This window comes from Mytilus trossulus, chromosome 5, assembly GCF_036588685.1.
Source record: "Mytilus trossulus isolate FHL-02 chromosome 5, PNRI_Mtr1.1.1.hap1, whole genome shotgun sequence".
Taxonomy (NCBI): Eukaryota; Metazoa; Mollusca; class Bivalvia; order Mytilida; family Mytilidae; genus Mytilus; species Mytilus trossulus.
In genome coordinates this window covers 54,147,347-54,162,433 of record NC_086377.1, presented here as the reverse complement: position 1 = coordinate 54,162,433, position 15,087 = coordinate 54,147,347, and the positions used below count along the sequence as shown (strand labels likewise).

The following is a 15,087-nucleotide window of genomic DNA, read 5'->3' as shown; positions in this document are numbered from 1 at the left end:
AAAGGGGAAGAATTTACTAAAAAATATAAAATTGTTTAAAGAAATTAAGTTGGTTCAAGTTTACTTCAGGTACAATTGTCATTACATATTATAAATCTATCTTTATCAAATGACTGATTTAAGGTATCATCTATTACAATTATCGAAAAACTTGTCAAATTTACTGTGAAATTTTAGAAAATCATGATTCAAACCGTTGACAGGTTTGGTAATATATTCTATACAACTATCTTTAGAATATGGTCGATATAATGTAATATCATAATAAATAATTAAAAAGGGGAAGAATATACTAAATAATTGAAAATTGTTTAAAGAAATTAAGTTGGTTCAAGTTTACTTCAGGTACAATTGTCATTAGATATTTTAAATATATCTCGATCAAATGACCGATTTAAGGTATCATCTATTACAATTATCGAAAAACTTGTCAAATTTACCGTGAAACTTTAGAAAATCGTGATTCAAACCGTTGACAGGTTTGGTAATATATTCTATACAACTATGTCGAATATGGTCGATATAATGTAATATCAGAATAAATAATGAAAAAGGGGAAGAATTTACTAAAAAATATAAAATTGTTTAAAGAAATTAAGTTGGTTCAAGTTTACTTCAGGTACAATTGTGATTACATATAAATTTATCTTGATCAAATGACCGATTTCAGGCATCATCTATTACAATTATCGAAAAAAGTTGTCAAATTTACAGTGAAATTTTAAAAAATTGTGATTAAAACCGTTGACAGGTTTGGTAATAAATTCTATACATCTATCTTTAGAATATGGTCGATATAATGTAATATCAGAATGAAAAATTAAAAAGGGGAAGAATTTACTTAAAAATATAAAATTATTTAAAGAAATTAAGTTGGTTCAAGTTTACTTCAGGTACAATTGTCATTACATATTATAAATCTATCTTTATCAAATGACTGATTTAAGGTATCATCTATTACAATTATCGAAAAAAGTTGTCAAATTTACAGTGAAATTTTAAAAAATTGTGATTAAAACCGTTGACAGGTTTGGCAATATATTCTATACAACTATCTTTCGAATATGGTCGATATAATGTCATATCAGAATGAATTATCAAAAAGGGGTAGAATTTAATAAGAAATATAATATTGTTAAAAGAAATTAAGTTGGTTCAAGTTTACTTCAGATACAATTGTGATTACATATTATAAATTTATCTTGATCAAATGACCGATTTCAGGCATCATCTATTACAATTATCGAAAAAAGTTGTCAAATTTACAGTGAAATTTTAAAAAATTGTGATTAAAACCGTTGACAGGTTTGGTAATAAATTCTATACATCTATCTTTAGAATATGGTCGATATAATGTAATATCAGAATGAATAATTAAAAAGGGGAAGAATTTACTAAAAAATATAAAATTGTTTAAAGAAATTAAGTTGGTTCAAGTTTACTTCAGGTACAATTGTCATTACATATTATAAATCTATCTTTATCAAATGACTGATTTAAGGTATCATCTATTACAATTATCAAAAACTTTTCAAATTTACCGTGAAATTTTAGAAAATCGTGATTCAAACCGTTGACAGGTTTGGTAATATATTCTATACATCTTTCGAATATGGTCGATATAATGTCATATCAGAATGAATTATCAAAAAGGGGTAGAATTTAATAAAAAATATAATATTGTTAAAAGAAATTAAGTTGGTTCAAGTTTACTTCAGATACAATTGTGATTACATATTATAAATTTATCTTGATCAAATGACCGATTTCAGGCATCATCTATTACAATTATCGAAAAAAGTTGTCAAATTTACAGTGAAATTTTAAAAAATTGTGATTAAAACCGTTGACAGGTTTGGTAAAAAATTCTATACAACTATCTTTAGAATATGGTCGATATAATGTAATATCAGAATGAAAAATTAAAAAGGGGAAGAATTTACTTAAAAATATAAAATTGTTTAAAGAAATTAAGTTGGTTCAAGTTTACTTCAGGTACAATTGTCATTACATATTATAAATCTATCTTGATCAAATGACCGATTTTAAGGTATCATCTATTACAATTATCGAAAAAGTGGTAAAAATTACAGTGAAATTTTAGAAAATCGTGATTCAAACCGTTGACAGGTTTGGTAATATATTATATACAACTATCATTAGAATATGGTCGATATAATGTAACATCAGAATGAATAATTAAAAAGGGGAAGAATTTACTAAATAATATAAAATTGTTTAAAGAAATTAAGTTGGTTCAAGTTTACTTCAGATACAATTGTCATTAGATATTTTAAATCTATCTTGATCAAATGACCGATTTAAGGTATCATCTATTACAATTATCGAAAAAGTGGTAAAAATTACAGTGAAATTTAGAAAATCGTGATTCAAACCGTTGACAGGTTTGGTAATATATTATATACAACTATCATTAGAATATGGTCGATATAATGTAACATCAGAATGAATAATTAAAAAGGGGAAGAATTTACTAAATAATATAAAATTGTTTAAAGAAATTAAGTTGGTTCAAGTTTACTTCAGATACAATTGTCATTAGATATTTTAAATATATCTTGATCAAATGACCGATTTAAGGTATCATCTATTACAATTATCGAAAAACTTGTCAAATTTACCGTGAAATTTTAGAAAATCGTGATTCAAACCGTTGACAGGTTTGGTAATATATTCTATACAACTATCTTTCGAATATGGTCGATATAATGTCATATCAGAATGAATTATCAAAAAGGGGTAGAATTTAATAAAAAATATAATATTGTTAAAAGAAATTAAGTTGGTTCAAGTTTACTTCAGATACAATTGTGATTACATATTATAAATTTATCATGATCAAATGACCGATTTCAGGCATCATCTATTACAATTATCGAAAAAAAGTTGTCAAATTTACAGTGAAATTTAAAAAAATTGTGATTAAAACCGTTGACAGGTTTGGTAATAAATTCTATACATCTATCTTTAGAATATGGTCGAAATAATGTAATATCAGAATGAATAATTAAAAAGGGGAAGAATTTACTAAAAAATATAAAATTGTTTAAAGAAATTAAGTTGGTTCAAGTTTACTTCAGGTACAATTGTCATTACATATTATAAATCTATCTTTATCAAATGACTGATTTAAGGTATCATCTATTACAATTATCGAAAAAAGTTGTCAAATTTACAGTGAAATTTTAAAAAATTGTGATTAATACCGTTGACAGGTTTGGTAATAAATTCTATACATCTATCTTTCGAATATGGTCGATATAATGTCATATCAGAATGAATTATCAAAAAGGGGTAGAATTTAATAAAAAATATAATATTGTTGAAAGAAATTAAGTTGGTTCAAGTTTACTTCAGATACAATTGTCATTACATATTATAAATTTATCTTGATCAAATGACCGATTTCAGGTATCATCTATCACAATTATCGAAAAAAGTTGGTCTAATTTACAGTGAAATTTAAAAAAATTGTGATTTAAACCGTTGACAGGTTTGGTAATAAATTCTATACAACTATCTTTAGAATATTGTCGATATAATGCAATATCAGAATGAATAATTAAAAAGGGGAAGAATTTACTAAAAAATATAAAATTGTTTATAGAAATTAAGTTGGTTCAAGTTTACTTCAGATACAATGGTCATTACATATTTTAAATATATCTTGATCAAATGACCGATTTCAGGTATCATCTATTACAATTATCGAAAAAAGTTGTCAAATCAACAGTGAAATTTTAAAAAATTGTGATTCAAACCGTTGACAGGTTTGGTAATATATTATATACAACTATCATTAGAATATGGTCGATATAATGTAATATCAGAATGAATAATTAAAAAGGGGAAGAATTTACTAAATAATATAAAATTGTTTAAAGAAATAAAGTTGGTTCAAGTTAACTTCAGATACAATGGTCATTACATATTTTAAATATATCTTGATCAAATGACCGATTTCAGGTATCATCTATTACAATTATCGAAAAAAGTTGTCAAATTTACAGTGAAATTTTAAAAAATTGTGATTAATACCGTTGACAGGTTTGGTAATAAATTCTATACAACTATCTTTAGAATCTTTCCTGACCAAAAGATACTTTTACAGATAGAGTTATCACAAAAATGTCTAGGTGGAAGATCTACAACCAAAATATTTGATTTCCCCAAATAAATTTAAATGTTTTTCATATCAAGATTTATTCATATGACTTTGACTTTGAAATTTCAAGTAGAGATGATCAAACCAATTATTTGGTAACTGTACAAATCATTAATTTATCATTACATTTTGAATACATTTGCTATTTCAATTAGGGTCATTATGGGAAAAGGTTAACTTTGCAAACAAATATTAAGTGAAGTACGATATTAAAATGAGTCACATAATCAAAATTTCAAATGACCCCTTTTAGAGTTAGGCATAAAATATTTTTATCAATTTTGTTAAATTTCCAAAAATATCTTCTTCCCTGAATCTTTTTAAATTGTCAAAAATTAAACGGTTTAACCAAAATTGACTGTTATCATTTAAAGCATTTGTTCAGGTTTTTATACGACCACAAAACTTGACAATATTTTGGTCGTATATCAGTATGATGTTGGCGGCCTTGTCCTGGTGCGAAGACATTTAGTTTTTGCACTATAACTTTAGTATAAGTAAATAGAAATCTAAGTTTATGACCATAAAAAAAAGGTTGGGGTTGATTTTGGGAGTTTTGGTCCCAATTGTTGAGAAATTATGGGCCAGAAGGGGCCAAATAAACATTTTTCTTGGTTTTCGTGCAGTAACTTTAGTATAAGTAAATAGAAATCTATGAATTTATAAAATAAGGTTTATGACCTCAAAAGGAAGGTTGGGATTGATTTTGGGAGTTTGGGGGCCTTCGGTTTAGGAATTAAGGGCCTAAAGGGTAAAAAATTAAACTATGTTTGACTTCATCAAAAAATGAATTATTTGGTTTTTTTGATATGCCAAATCAAATTGTGTATTTGACTTACTTGACTTAATCCACTTCGTCCCATGGGGGACATAGGGCGACTAAAATTGTGTATTTAGATTATTAATTTTTGGTCCTGTTTTCAAATTGGTCTACATTAAGGTCCAAAGGGTCAAAAATTAAACTTGTTATGATGATTATTATCAGTAGATTATCTCAACTGTATCTACAAGGTATCACACTGTCACTTACAACAATTTGTTTAACACTAATTTATAACAGCAAAAAAATCTATAGCTAGCCTATTTCATAATATCTATTTTTAGCTCACCTGGCCTAGAAGGCCATGTGAGCTTTTCTCATCACTTGGCGTCCGTTGTCGTCGTCGTCTGTCGTCGTTAACAATTTTTCAAACATCTTCTCCTCTGAAACTACTGAATGGATTTGAATGAAACTTAGCATGATTGTTCCTTAGAATATCCTGCACAAAGTGTGTGCTTTGATTTATGATCAGTCATAAAACATGGCCGCTGTTACTTAAAATAGAACATAGGGTGCAATCAACAGTTTTTTTCTATGACGTCATATTTTGAGGGACCATCTATAATTGACCCTTAGTGGTGTTAATGTTAATGAAGATCCTTGTATAAAACTCGATATCATTAGAATCAAAATTTTCTCTAGTTTATAATGAAATAAAAATAAATTGTTCTTTTAATAGTACCAAAAAGTTTTATCCAGAGAAAATGGGAAAAACATTGCCTAATCTATGCATAAAAAACATGAAATCAGGCCATGTGCACACCCATGCAGACATGATACATGCACATTTTTCATATTCAAAACTGTATGAATTTCATAGGTTTTTACCTGTTTTTTCTAAAAATTTGTGCTTCAGGCTATGTTCGCCTGCTCCGAAAAGAGCTACAGTGGGTGCAAATAAGTGTTGCACTTTTCACTGCCAAAAAAACAGGATGTTTACAGTTTGTCTCCCCTTAAAACATGTGTATTTAATCTATTTTTTTAAAATTATTTTAATCATTCAACCTGTTTTATTTGAAGCTATTTAACTTATTTTTACAATCAAATATAAAAAACATGATACTTTTTCACCAATTATGTTGATAAAAAGGGACTTCCCTCCAAGTCTATTTTTAGTCGGGGAATAACCCCTAGTTTTTTTATACGAAACTTTTTATAGCACCCATAGGGGTCAAATGCAGTTTTTGGCTTATATCTCAAAAACGAAAGCATTTAGAGCAAATCTGGGATGGGGTAAAAATTTTCATTAGGTCAATATCTATCAGCCCTGAAATTTTCAGATGAATCCAACAACCCATCATGCATTGTTGGGTTGCTGCCACTTAATTGGTAATTTTAAGGAAATTTGGCAGTTTTTGGTCATTTTCTTGAATATTATTATAGATAAAGATACACTGTAAACAGCAAAAATAATCAGCAAAGTAAGATCTACAAATAAGTTAATACGAACAAAATTGTCAATTGAACCCTTAAGGGGTCATTGTCCTTTAATGACAATTTTTCACAATTTGTTCATCATACTTGCTAACTTTAAAAAATCTTCTCCTCTAAAACTACTCAACCAAATTCAACTGAATGATCAGTAGGGTATAAAAAAAAGTTTGTGCTTTATTTTTTATTTTGTCAAAAAACATGGCCGTCATGGCTAAAAATAAAACACAGGGTAAAATGCAGTTTTTTGCTTATATCTCAAAAACTCCAGAATTTAGAGCAAATAAGACAAGAAGTTAAAGTATTTATAAGGTCAAGGTCTACCTGTCCTGAAATTTTCAGCCAAATTGGGTAACTGGTTCTTCAGGTACATAATGCCTCTGAATTGATGATTTTAAAGAAATTTTGCAGATTTTGGTTATTATCTTGAATATTATCATAGATACAGATAAACTGTTAATAGCAAAAATGTTAATCAAAGTAAGATCTACAAATAAGTCAATTTGATCAAAATTGTCAATTGATCCCTTAAGGAGTTATTGCCCTTTTAAGACTTTTTTTAACAATTTGTTTATCATATTGGCTTACTTTAAAAAATCTTCTCCTTTGAAACTGCTGTATCAATTTCAGCCAAACTTAGGCTCAATGAGTTTCAGAGTATGTAGTATAAATTTTATATTTCATTTCCTTGTATGTCAGAAACATAGCTCCTATGGCTAAAATAGAACATTGGAGAAAATGATTTTTTTTTTGCTTTTGAAGAAAATAGGACGATTCAAAGAACATTTAAATAAATAAACTATCCTTAGTTTGAACCAAACTTGGACAGAAGCTTGTTTATGATCATGCGATAGTAACCAGAAGTAAATTTTGTAAAAAGATAACTCCATTTTTTCAGTATTTTACTTTTAAATGGACTTAGATTTTCTTTCAGTTAACATAACATACAGTCTGCAGTTAAGTTTTCAAAACATTTATTTGATTCATTAACTATCCTAGATTTTACTAAACTTGGACAGAAGCTTCTTTCAATCATAAGATAGTATCAAGAGGAATATTTTTATTGGTTTTTTTTCCTCATTTTTGTTGAGCCTGCGATTTACAACAAAAGTAAGATTTGGATGGAGAGTTGTCTCATTGGCACTCACACCACATCTTCCTATATCTATAGACACTGATTTCCAAGGGAGCCTTACAAGTTATAACATGAATATGAGCAAATTTATTCTGCAAATAAAAAAGTGTTTTCATGCTTCAATGTAAGTTTGGGCACCAACATGGTATACATACTATTTCTTGTTTCGTTGGTTGTTATTATAATAATCATGATTAAGAAAAATAATTATAGGTAGACCAATATCATAAAGTATAGGAAATTAAGTATCAGATTTTCTTTTCAGAATTTGTTTGTTCGCCAAAAAAACGTAAAGTTACAACATCTTCAAGAAGACCACTCTGCTAGTCAGCAACTGAACGCCAAGAAAAAATCTTCAAAACAACCATTGACCACAAGAAAGCAAGCAAACAACAGAGCTTCGGTGAAACCAAGAAAACCATAGAAGTCAATGCAAACCTCATCTTCTGATAGTAACAGTAACAGATTTCCATATGCATCAGAGGTAAGTTTTGATAAGAACTCCTATATCATATTGTAGTGTCCTTGCCATTAGTTTGGGAGGGTCACTTGTTTCATTTCCAAATCTGTAGGTTCAATTTTCTTTCAATTGTTTGCTTCGAGCTAAACTTCATGCTATGAAACTCCTACACAATTGCTTGACACTGAAAAAATAATCAAGATTATGTTAGGGTGCTGTCACTTTTACCATGCTTGAGTTATGCCCCTTTTTAGCTCCCCTGGCCCAAAACTTTTAGAAAAAATCTTCTCCTCTGAAACTACTGGGCCAAATTTAACCAAACTTAGCCACAATCATCATTTTGGTATCTATTATAATATTATAATAGATAGAGATAAACAGTAAACAGCAAAAATGTTCAGCAAAGTAAGATCTACAAATAAGTCAACATTATCAAATTGGTCAATTGACCCCCTATATTGCCCTTTATAGTCAATTTTTTACAATTTTTCATAAATCTTAGTAATTTTTTAGAAAAATCTTTTCCTCTGAAACTCCTGGGACAAATAAAACCAACTTTGGCCACAATCATCATTGGGGTTTTAGTTTAAAAATTGTGTTCGGTGACCGGGCATACCAACCAAGATGGTCGCCACGGCTAAAAATAGAACTTAGGGTAAAATACAGTTTTTGGCTTATAACTCAAAAACCTTAAGCATTTAGAGGAAATCTGATACGGGTTTAAATTGTATATCAGGTCAAAATCTATTTGCCCTGAATTTTAATTCAAGATGAATCAGACAACCCATTGTGTGGTTACTGCCCCTTAATTGGTAATTTTAAGGTAACTTTGCTGTTTTTTGTTATTATGTTGAATATAATACTATAGATAGAGATAAACTGTTATCAGCAAAAATGTATAGCAAAGTAAGACCTAAAAATAAATCAAAATGACCAAAATGGTCAATTTACCCCTAGGGAATAATTGCCCTTTTTAGTCAATTTTTAACAATTTTTCGTAAATTGGTTTTTCAGTAACATTTTCCACTGAATCTATTGGGCCAAGTTCATTATAGATATAGAAAATTGTAAGCAGCAAGAATGTTTAGAAAAGTAAGATATACAAACACATCCCCCATCACCAAAACACAATTTTGTCATAAATCCATCTGTGTCCTTTTTTTAATATCCACATAGACCAAGGTGAGCGACACAGGCTCTTTCCAAAGCTGTAGTTGCCATTCTCTAGCATTTGTATGCCTAAAGCACATGTTCTGAAACTTTACAAAATGCTTGATACTTTAAAACATAGCAAGGTTGAATTTGGGTTGATTAAAATTTATGTTTTGTGTAGCTATGTCCCTTTTTTAAGGAAAAATAATTTTGGGGCCCTCAATAGGTTTACTCTTATAAATTATTATTGGGATGGAAAGTTGTCTCATTGGCACTCATACCACGTCTTTCTATAAATACTTAAAGCTAGATCGAGAGGTTAAATGAGTTATTGGGGAGTCCTTAATATTCATGGGATACATATTTTGGTGGATTTTGTTGGGTAAAGATAAACCACAAAATAGGACAAAATAATAATTTTCGAAAGGCATAAATATATATATTAGGCATACATATATATATTTATGCAGACATATACTAAACCACCAATCAAAAATATTTGAAATGAAACATTTCATGAAAATTGGAACCAATGGTTATAAATGAATACACAAAAATATAGAAAATGTCATACTGCGGGCTCTCAGGAGAACAGTTGTTGATAGATTTAAAAAACAACACTTAAACTTTAGTTTATTTACAATTTGAGTTATAAAATATAAGTGGTTTGATGTTTATATATATTATCCGTTTCGAAAAATGTTAATTTAATGGAAAATTGGCCATTATTTTATTCTTGTCATTTGCACATAGATAGAGATGAGACTTAGTTTGCATTAACTATTTAGTATGAATGGTTCAGTTATTTTTTCCCCATTCAAATGTGCAAGTATAGTTCTTTATAACAAACCGGTTTAAAGTAAATTTTTAAACCACCCTTAACCTGTTCTTTCCATTTCAGGGCTCCAATGGACGGCATCTTACAATTCTTCATGAGGGGTCCGGAGACAACACAGAAGCTAGGGTAGCTCCTCAAAGGAAACCCTTATATCTTCAAGATTTGTCAAGTGATGAAGCTGATTTAGTTAATCTGCAAATTGCAAACACCAGCAAGAATTTGATAAGCATAGGTGTTCAGACAGACACTGTTGTTTTCATCTCATCAGATGAAGAAGCTGCAGCATTTCACCAATGGCAGCTAGGTAAAACATCTTCAGCAGGAGCCATTATAACTCAAACTTCACTTCCAGAATTAATATCATCATCTCAACAAACAGAGGATTTAGACAAAACTCTGACTAGCCCCAAAGAAGTATCCACCAAAGGCAATGGACAACTGTATCCAATGTCTCCACAAATAACCATAGTCAATGAGAAAGCAACAAAACAACACCAAGACGACACCAATGCAACAAATAAAGATACCGGTTTGATAGAAATTTTATATGATCATGATGATATAACAACAACTACAACACAAGACATCCCAATTGCCAGTATTGATGACTCTCTAGACATTTTACTTGATACAACAACACAAGACAACAACATTAACAACATTGCTACACCAGATAAAACACAGCAAAAAATGGACAAGATCATTAGCCTATTGCAAAAGAATCAAGAACCAAGACCTTCATTAGATTTTGTATCTGCATTATTACAAGAGGCGAATCCAGATGACATTGTCATTATTCAACCATCAGAAGCTGAAGAGCAAAACCAGCCTACCATAACACAGTTTTATCCACCATGTCCACCTGTAAATGATCAACAACCACCAACAGTTATTGATGAACTAGCTTTCAATATAGATACACCAGATATACCAGATGACCAGCCATCAGTTAACAACTTAACCTCTACCATACCCACATCCCAGTCAGCTCACAAAACATTGAAACCGTTACAGGCAACATTCTTGAATTATCATCGGCATCTGACTTGTTAACAATGTCCAGCAACCAACATACGGAATTAAGAGTAGGGATGACTGCCATGTGGGAAGTTCAAGCAGGCAGTTGTAGTGCTGGTAATTTCGCTTGGAGGCTAGCCAAGAAGCTATACACAGCTGACCAGTTAAATGGGAAAAATTACAGTGGCAAAAAGGGAAAGCCAGCTTTGTCACCAAGAAGAAAACATGCTATTGAGCATGCCATAATTGACTGTTATCGGCCCAATCCAGAAAATCTGACACAAGGAATGATAGCCATCAACACCGGTATAAGGAACATGTGTAGAAAAACAACAAAGTCACCAGCTTAACACAACAAATAATTAATTGACCAAGGAAGTGTACAAGTTACAATAAATTTGAATGCATATCATATTATATTGACTTTTAAACTGGAATAAAACATTTTTATCAATTATAGCAAGGTGTCTAGGTCAAACGCTGTATATAGATTTTGAATTTTTCAACTGATTTTTCCAGTAAATAGTATAACATATTCTGATTTTAATTTAAATGTAATGGGTGGAGAACAGAAATTTGATTTGATTTTTTTGTTCAATGAAAACATGACAACTTATTTTTTTAAATGTTTAAACATTCATGTTTTAAATGATGTATATGCAAAAACAGAGTTCTTTTTCTGTAACCTCTCTATTAACAAAAAAGAAATGATCTTGTTCTTTATCATAGTATTTGGATGTGTATCACGGTGGGTATGGTTGTCCTGCGAGAGAACGTACTGTGCTGGTGATTTGGTCCTGACGGGTGCTGGTGATCAATGAAAAAATGTAAACAAAGACGAAAATGATGATTTTTTACGTTTACACTTAGAAAAAATGGAAGAAAACAGTTGAGATTTTTCCATTTCGTTTCTTAGGGGTTCATATATAAACCATTAAAAAAATGACCCTCTAAACTGTTCCAGTAAGCGTAACACAAAAATGCTCATTTTCAGAAAATCTCGAACTGAAAAAATAAAACAAAAATGCTCATAGAGTCCGCTTTCTATACCGCAATCCACACGATAAAACAATTTTGTGAAAAAACATTGCAATTTATTAAAATTTAGCATTTTCTCAATTTATTCATGTCCTGATACTGTGCTGGTGTGTCCTGTCATTGTGCTGGTGGGTCCTGATACGGTGCTGGTGATTTTGGATAAGAAGTTGGTCATATTTGAAACAAATGTTACAAAATCAATAAAATTAGCCAGATAATTGTTTCCAACAGGATCTATGACTCCTATTTTAGCTCTTGTGCATCCATTTGGCTGTTTAATATGTGTTTTCAAATGATCTGAATAACATAAAAGGGCAACATCTTTCGTCCAATATCAGATAACAATTAACATATAGTATCTAAAATAAGTTAAAAATTCCACAATACTAAATAATTTATTTTATGTGTCAATTTGTTCGAAAAATTTCGAAAAGAAGAGACTTTTTTTAATGTCATGATTATATGTCGCTTTTTAGATCTATGCTTAGCATTTATTTCAGATGACATGGACTCCTCACCCTGATGACCCTGCTGCCTTTCATAACTTTATCCGTATACATATATTAATAGATAAACAAAAGGCTGCATGCAACACGTATTTTTTTGTATTTAAAATGATTCGTTGTAACGAGAATATTTGTGGTGAATGGAAACTGTGAGGGTCACAATCTTAGTGATTTTATTTTCACTTAATTCTTTTTCTACTTAATACAATAATGAACTATAAATAATAATGCTTTGCAAGAAGTTTCCCCTTGAAATATGTACAAAATTATATCTCTATTATTCATTGTCTGTGCTGTTTTGATACTATTGCAGTTTGCACATTTCGGAATTGACAGGCCACAGGAGGGGTCATAAACCGTACACGAAAAGATAAAATATTGATATAAGTACTTAATTTGCATCTTTGAACCCCACCCCGGCTTGTTTTTTTAGGAGCCTGGGGTGTCTAAAAATTGGTCGATTACAGACAGCCGAGTACGCATTTTACTTTCCAGGCGTATTATTGTTGATTGTTAAAGTCCTGAAAACGGATAGATGGAAACAAAAATGTTTGATATATCTGGCTTTAGATTCAGTTTTTTTTAAATATAAATTAAGGCTACATTTTAATATAATAATTCTATGAATTCAAAATATAAAAAAAACGCAGAAAAAAAATGAATGAAGTGAAACATCTTAGTTAGGAGTCATTACTACAGAGATGGTGTGTTTGACACACAAAACTTTTACTTAGTGATATTACCAATATTAAAATAAAAGTGAATTTTAGTTGTTTTTTTTTTCTATTTACTCATTTTCAATTATAATCAAGGCACATTTTATTTTTATTCATGAAAAATATTTATATATAGAAAAGAAGGACACATTGTTCACTTCCTCCCCCGTAATTCTTTATCAAAAATATTTATTTTGAAATGAAAAAAGCTAAGAAATCTTAATTTTATTAGTGTGTTCTCTAGGTTATCTCGTCTTCATTCTCTGACATATTCTAGCCTGCCCTTTCATGAAATAGTGATTTTTTTTAGTGTTCTATCTAACTTTCGAATTTTTTTTACCTGATAACCGTTTAGACAACAAAAAAATGTGGTGGAAAAATCTTACAGCAAGTGATTCTTAATAGCTATAAGATACATTTTTCTTTTACAATACATCTTTTAAATCTTACGGGAAACTATTCCAAGCTTTCACTGTAACCTCGCTCTAACTTATCCCCCCCCCCCCCCCAAAAAAAAAAAAAACAACACCAAACAAACAAACCCGCAATACTATTGTCATTCTTAAAGTCAGCACTCAATTGTTCACAAACAAATGTGTTTTAAGCTGCTAAAGACATGATTCAAACGCTCAGAAAGTCCTTTGTTCTATATTTTTGCTCTCCATTTTTTTTTTATGGGTTATTGTTGAAGGTCGTACGATGACGTATGGTTGTTAACACATACTTCCTTTGGTTTCTTATGGAAATTTGTCCATTGACAACAAACATACCACATCATCTACTTTATATTAGTATTGTATAAATTACAACGTATTTTGGTGATCTTGCAAAATGATCGTAATCCCGAAAATCGTAAACATATTTTCTTTTCTTAAAAGGGGGCAAGAAGGGTTCCATTAACAGGCCAATAAATAAGATTACAGTTAGTTTGAAAAAAATTTAAAACATAGGGGTATTTTTTCTCAAATAATAATAGTAAACAGATTCACAACAATGTCAATTTCAAGAAAGCAGACAACAGCTAATAAGTCAATAACAGTACAGTATCAATGATCTTGAATATATGCCACTTTTAACTAAAATATAAAAGCACAGAACCAGGACATAGGAGCACAGAACCAGGACCGTTTTTTCTTATCACCAGCACAGCGTCAGGACAATTCCGTTTAACGAACTTGCACGACTTTTGCAATATAATATTGTTGTAATATACTTTGCATGGTACTTATGACATATCAGAGAAAAATTAAGCAACAAAACAGTCGTTTTATTGCCGTTCTGATACAATGTAAACAAACCCACCAGCACAGAATCAAGACCCACCAGCACCCGTCAGGACCAAATCACCAGCACAGTACGTTCTCTCGCAGGACAACCATACCCACCGTGTGTATATAACTTGAAGGAAGTATAAATTATTTGAATGTGTGTATAAATTATTTGAATGTGTGCATAGATAATTTGGATGAGTGTATAAATTATTTGGATGAGTGTATAAATTCTTTGGATGAGTGTATTAATTCTTTGGATGAGTGTATAAATTATTTAGATTAAATTATTTAGATGTATATATATATACATGATATATGTATGCTTGGTACAAGTATAAATTATTTGGGTGTGTGTGCATAAACTTGAAGAAAGTATATTTTTGAAATGTTTATTTACTGTAAATTCAGAAACTATTGCATTTATTAATTATTGAGATTTTCTCATTTTACACTTAAATCAATTTTAATTTTAAGATATTGTAAAAAATCCTGTTTAATTCATACACAATATTTGAAA

General features: G+C 29.9%; 1 protein-coding gene across 1 annotated transcript; it reads left to right on the top strand.

Moving 5' to 3' along the window:
* Positions 1 to 7,927: 7,927 nt before the first annotated feature.
* On the top strand, positions 7,928 to 11,075 carry LOC134718081 (uncharacterized). Its single transcript, XM_063580573.1, has 2 exons — positions 7,928 to 8,056; positions 10,086 to 11,075. Exons 1-2 carry the CDS (start codon positions 8,003 to 8,005, stop codon positions 11,073 to 11,075), a joined length of 1,044 nt encoding a protein of 347 aa, XP_063436643.1. The 5' UTR covers positions 7,928 to 8,002.
* The last annotated feature ends 4,012 nt before the right edge of the window (positions 11,076 to 15,087 follow it).

What these genes read in the sequence shown, in the direction of transcription:
- LOC134718081 (XM_063580573.1), top strand. Translation starts at nt 8,003, where the DNA reads ATGCAAACCTCATCTTCTGATAGTAACAGTAACAGATTTCCATATGCA. An exon ending in GATTTCCATATGCATCAGAG is followed by an intron (nt 8,057 to 10,085) that starts GTAAGTTTTGAT and finishes TTTCCATTTCAG; the next exon opens with GGCTCCAATGGACGGCATCT.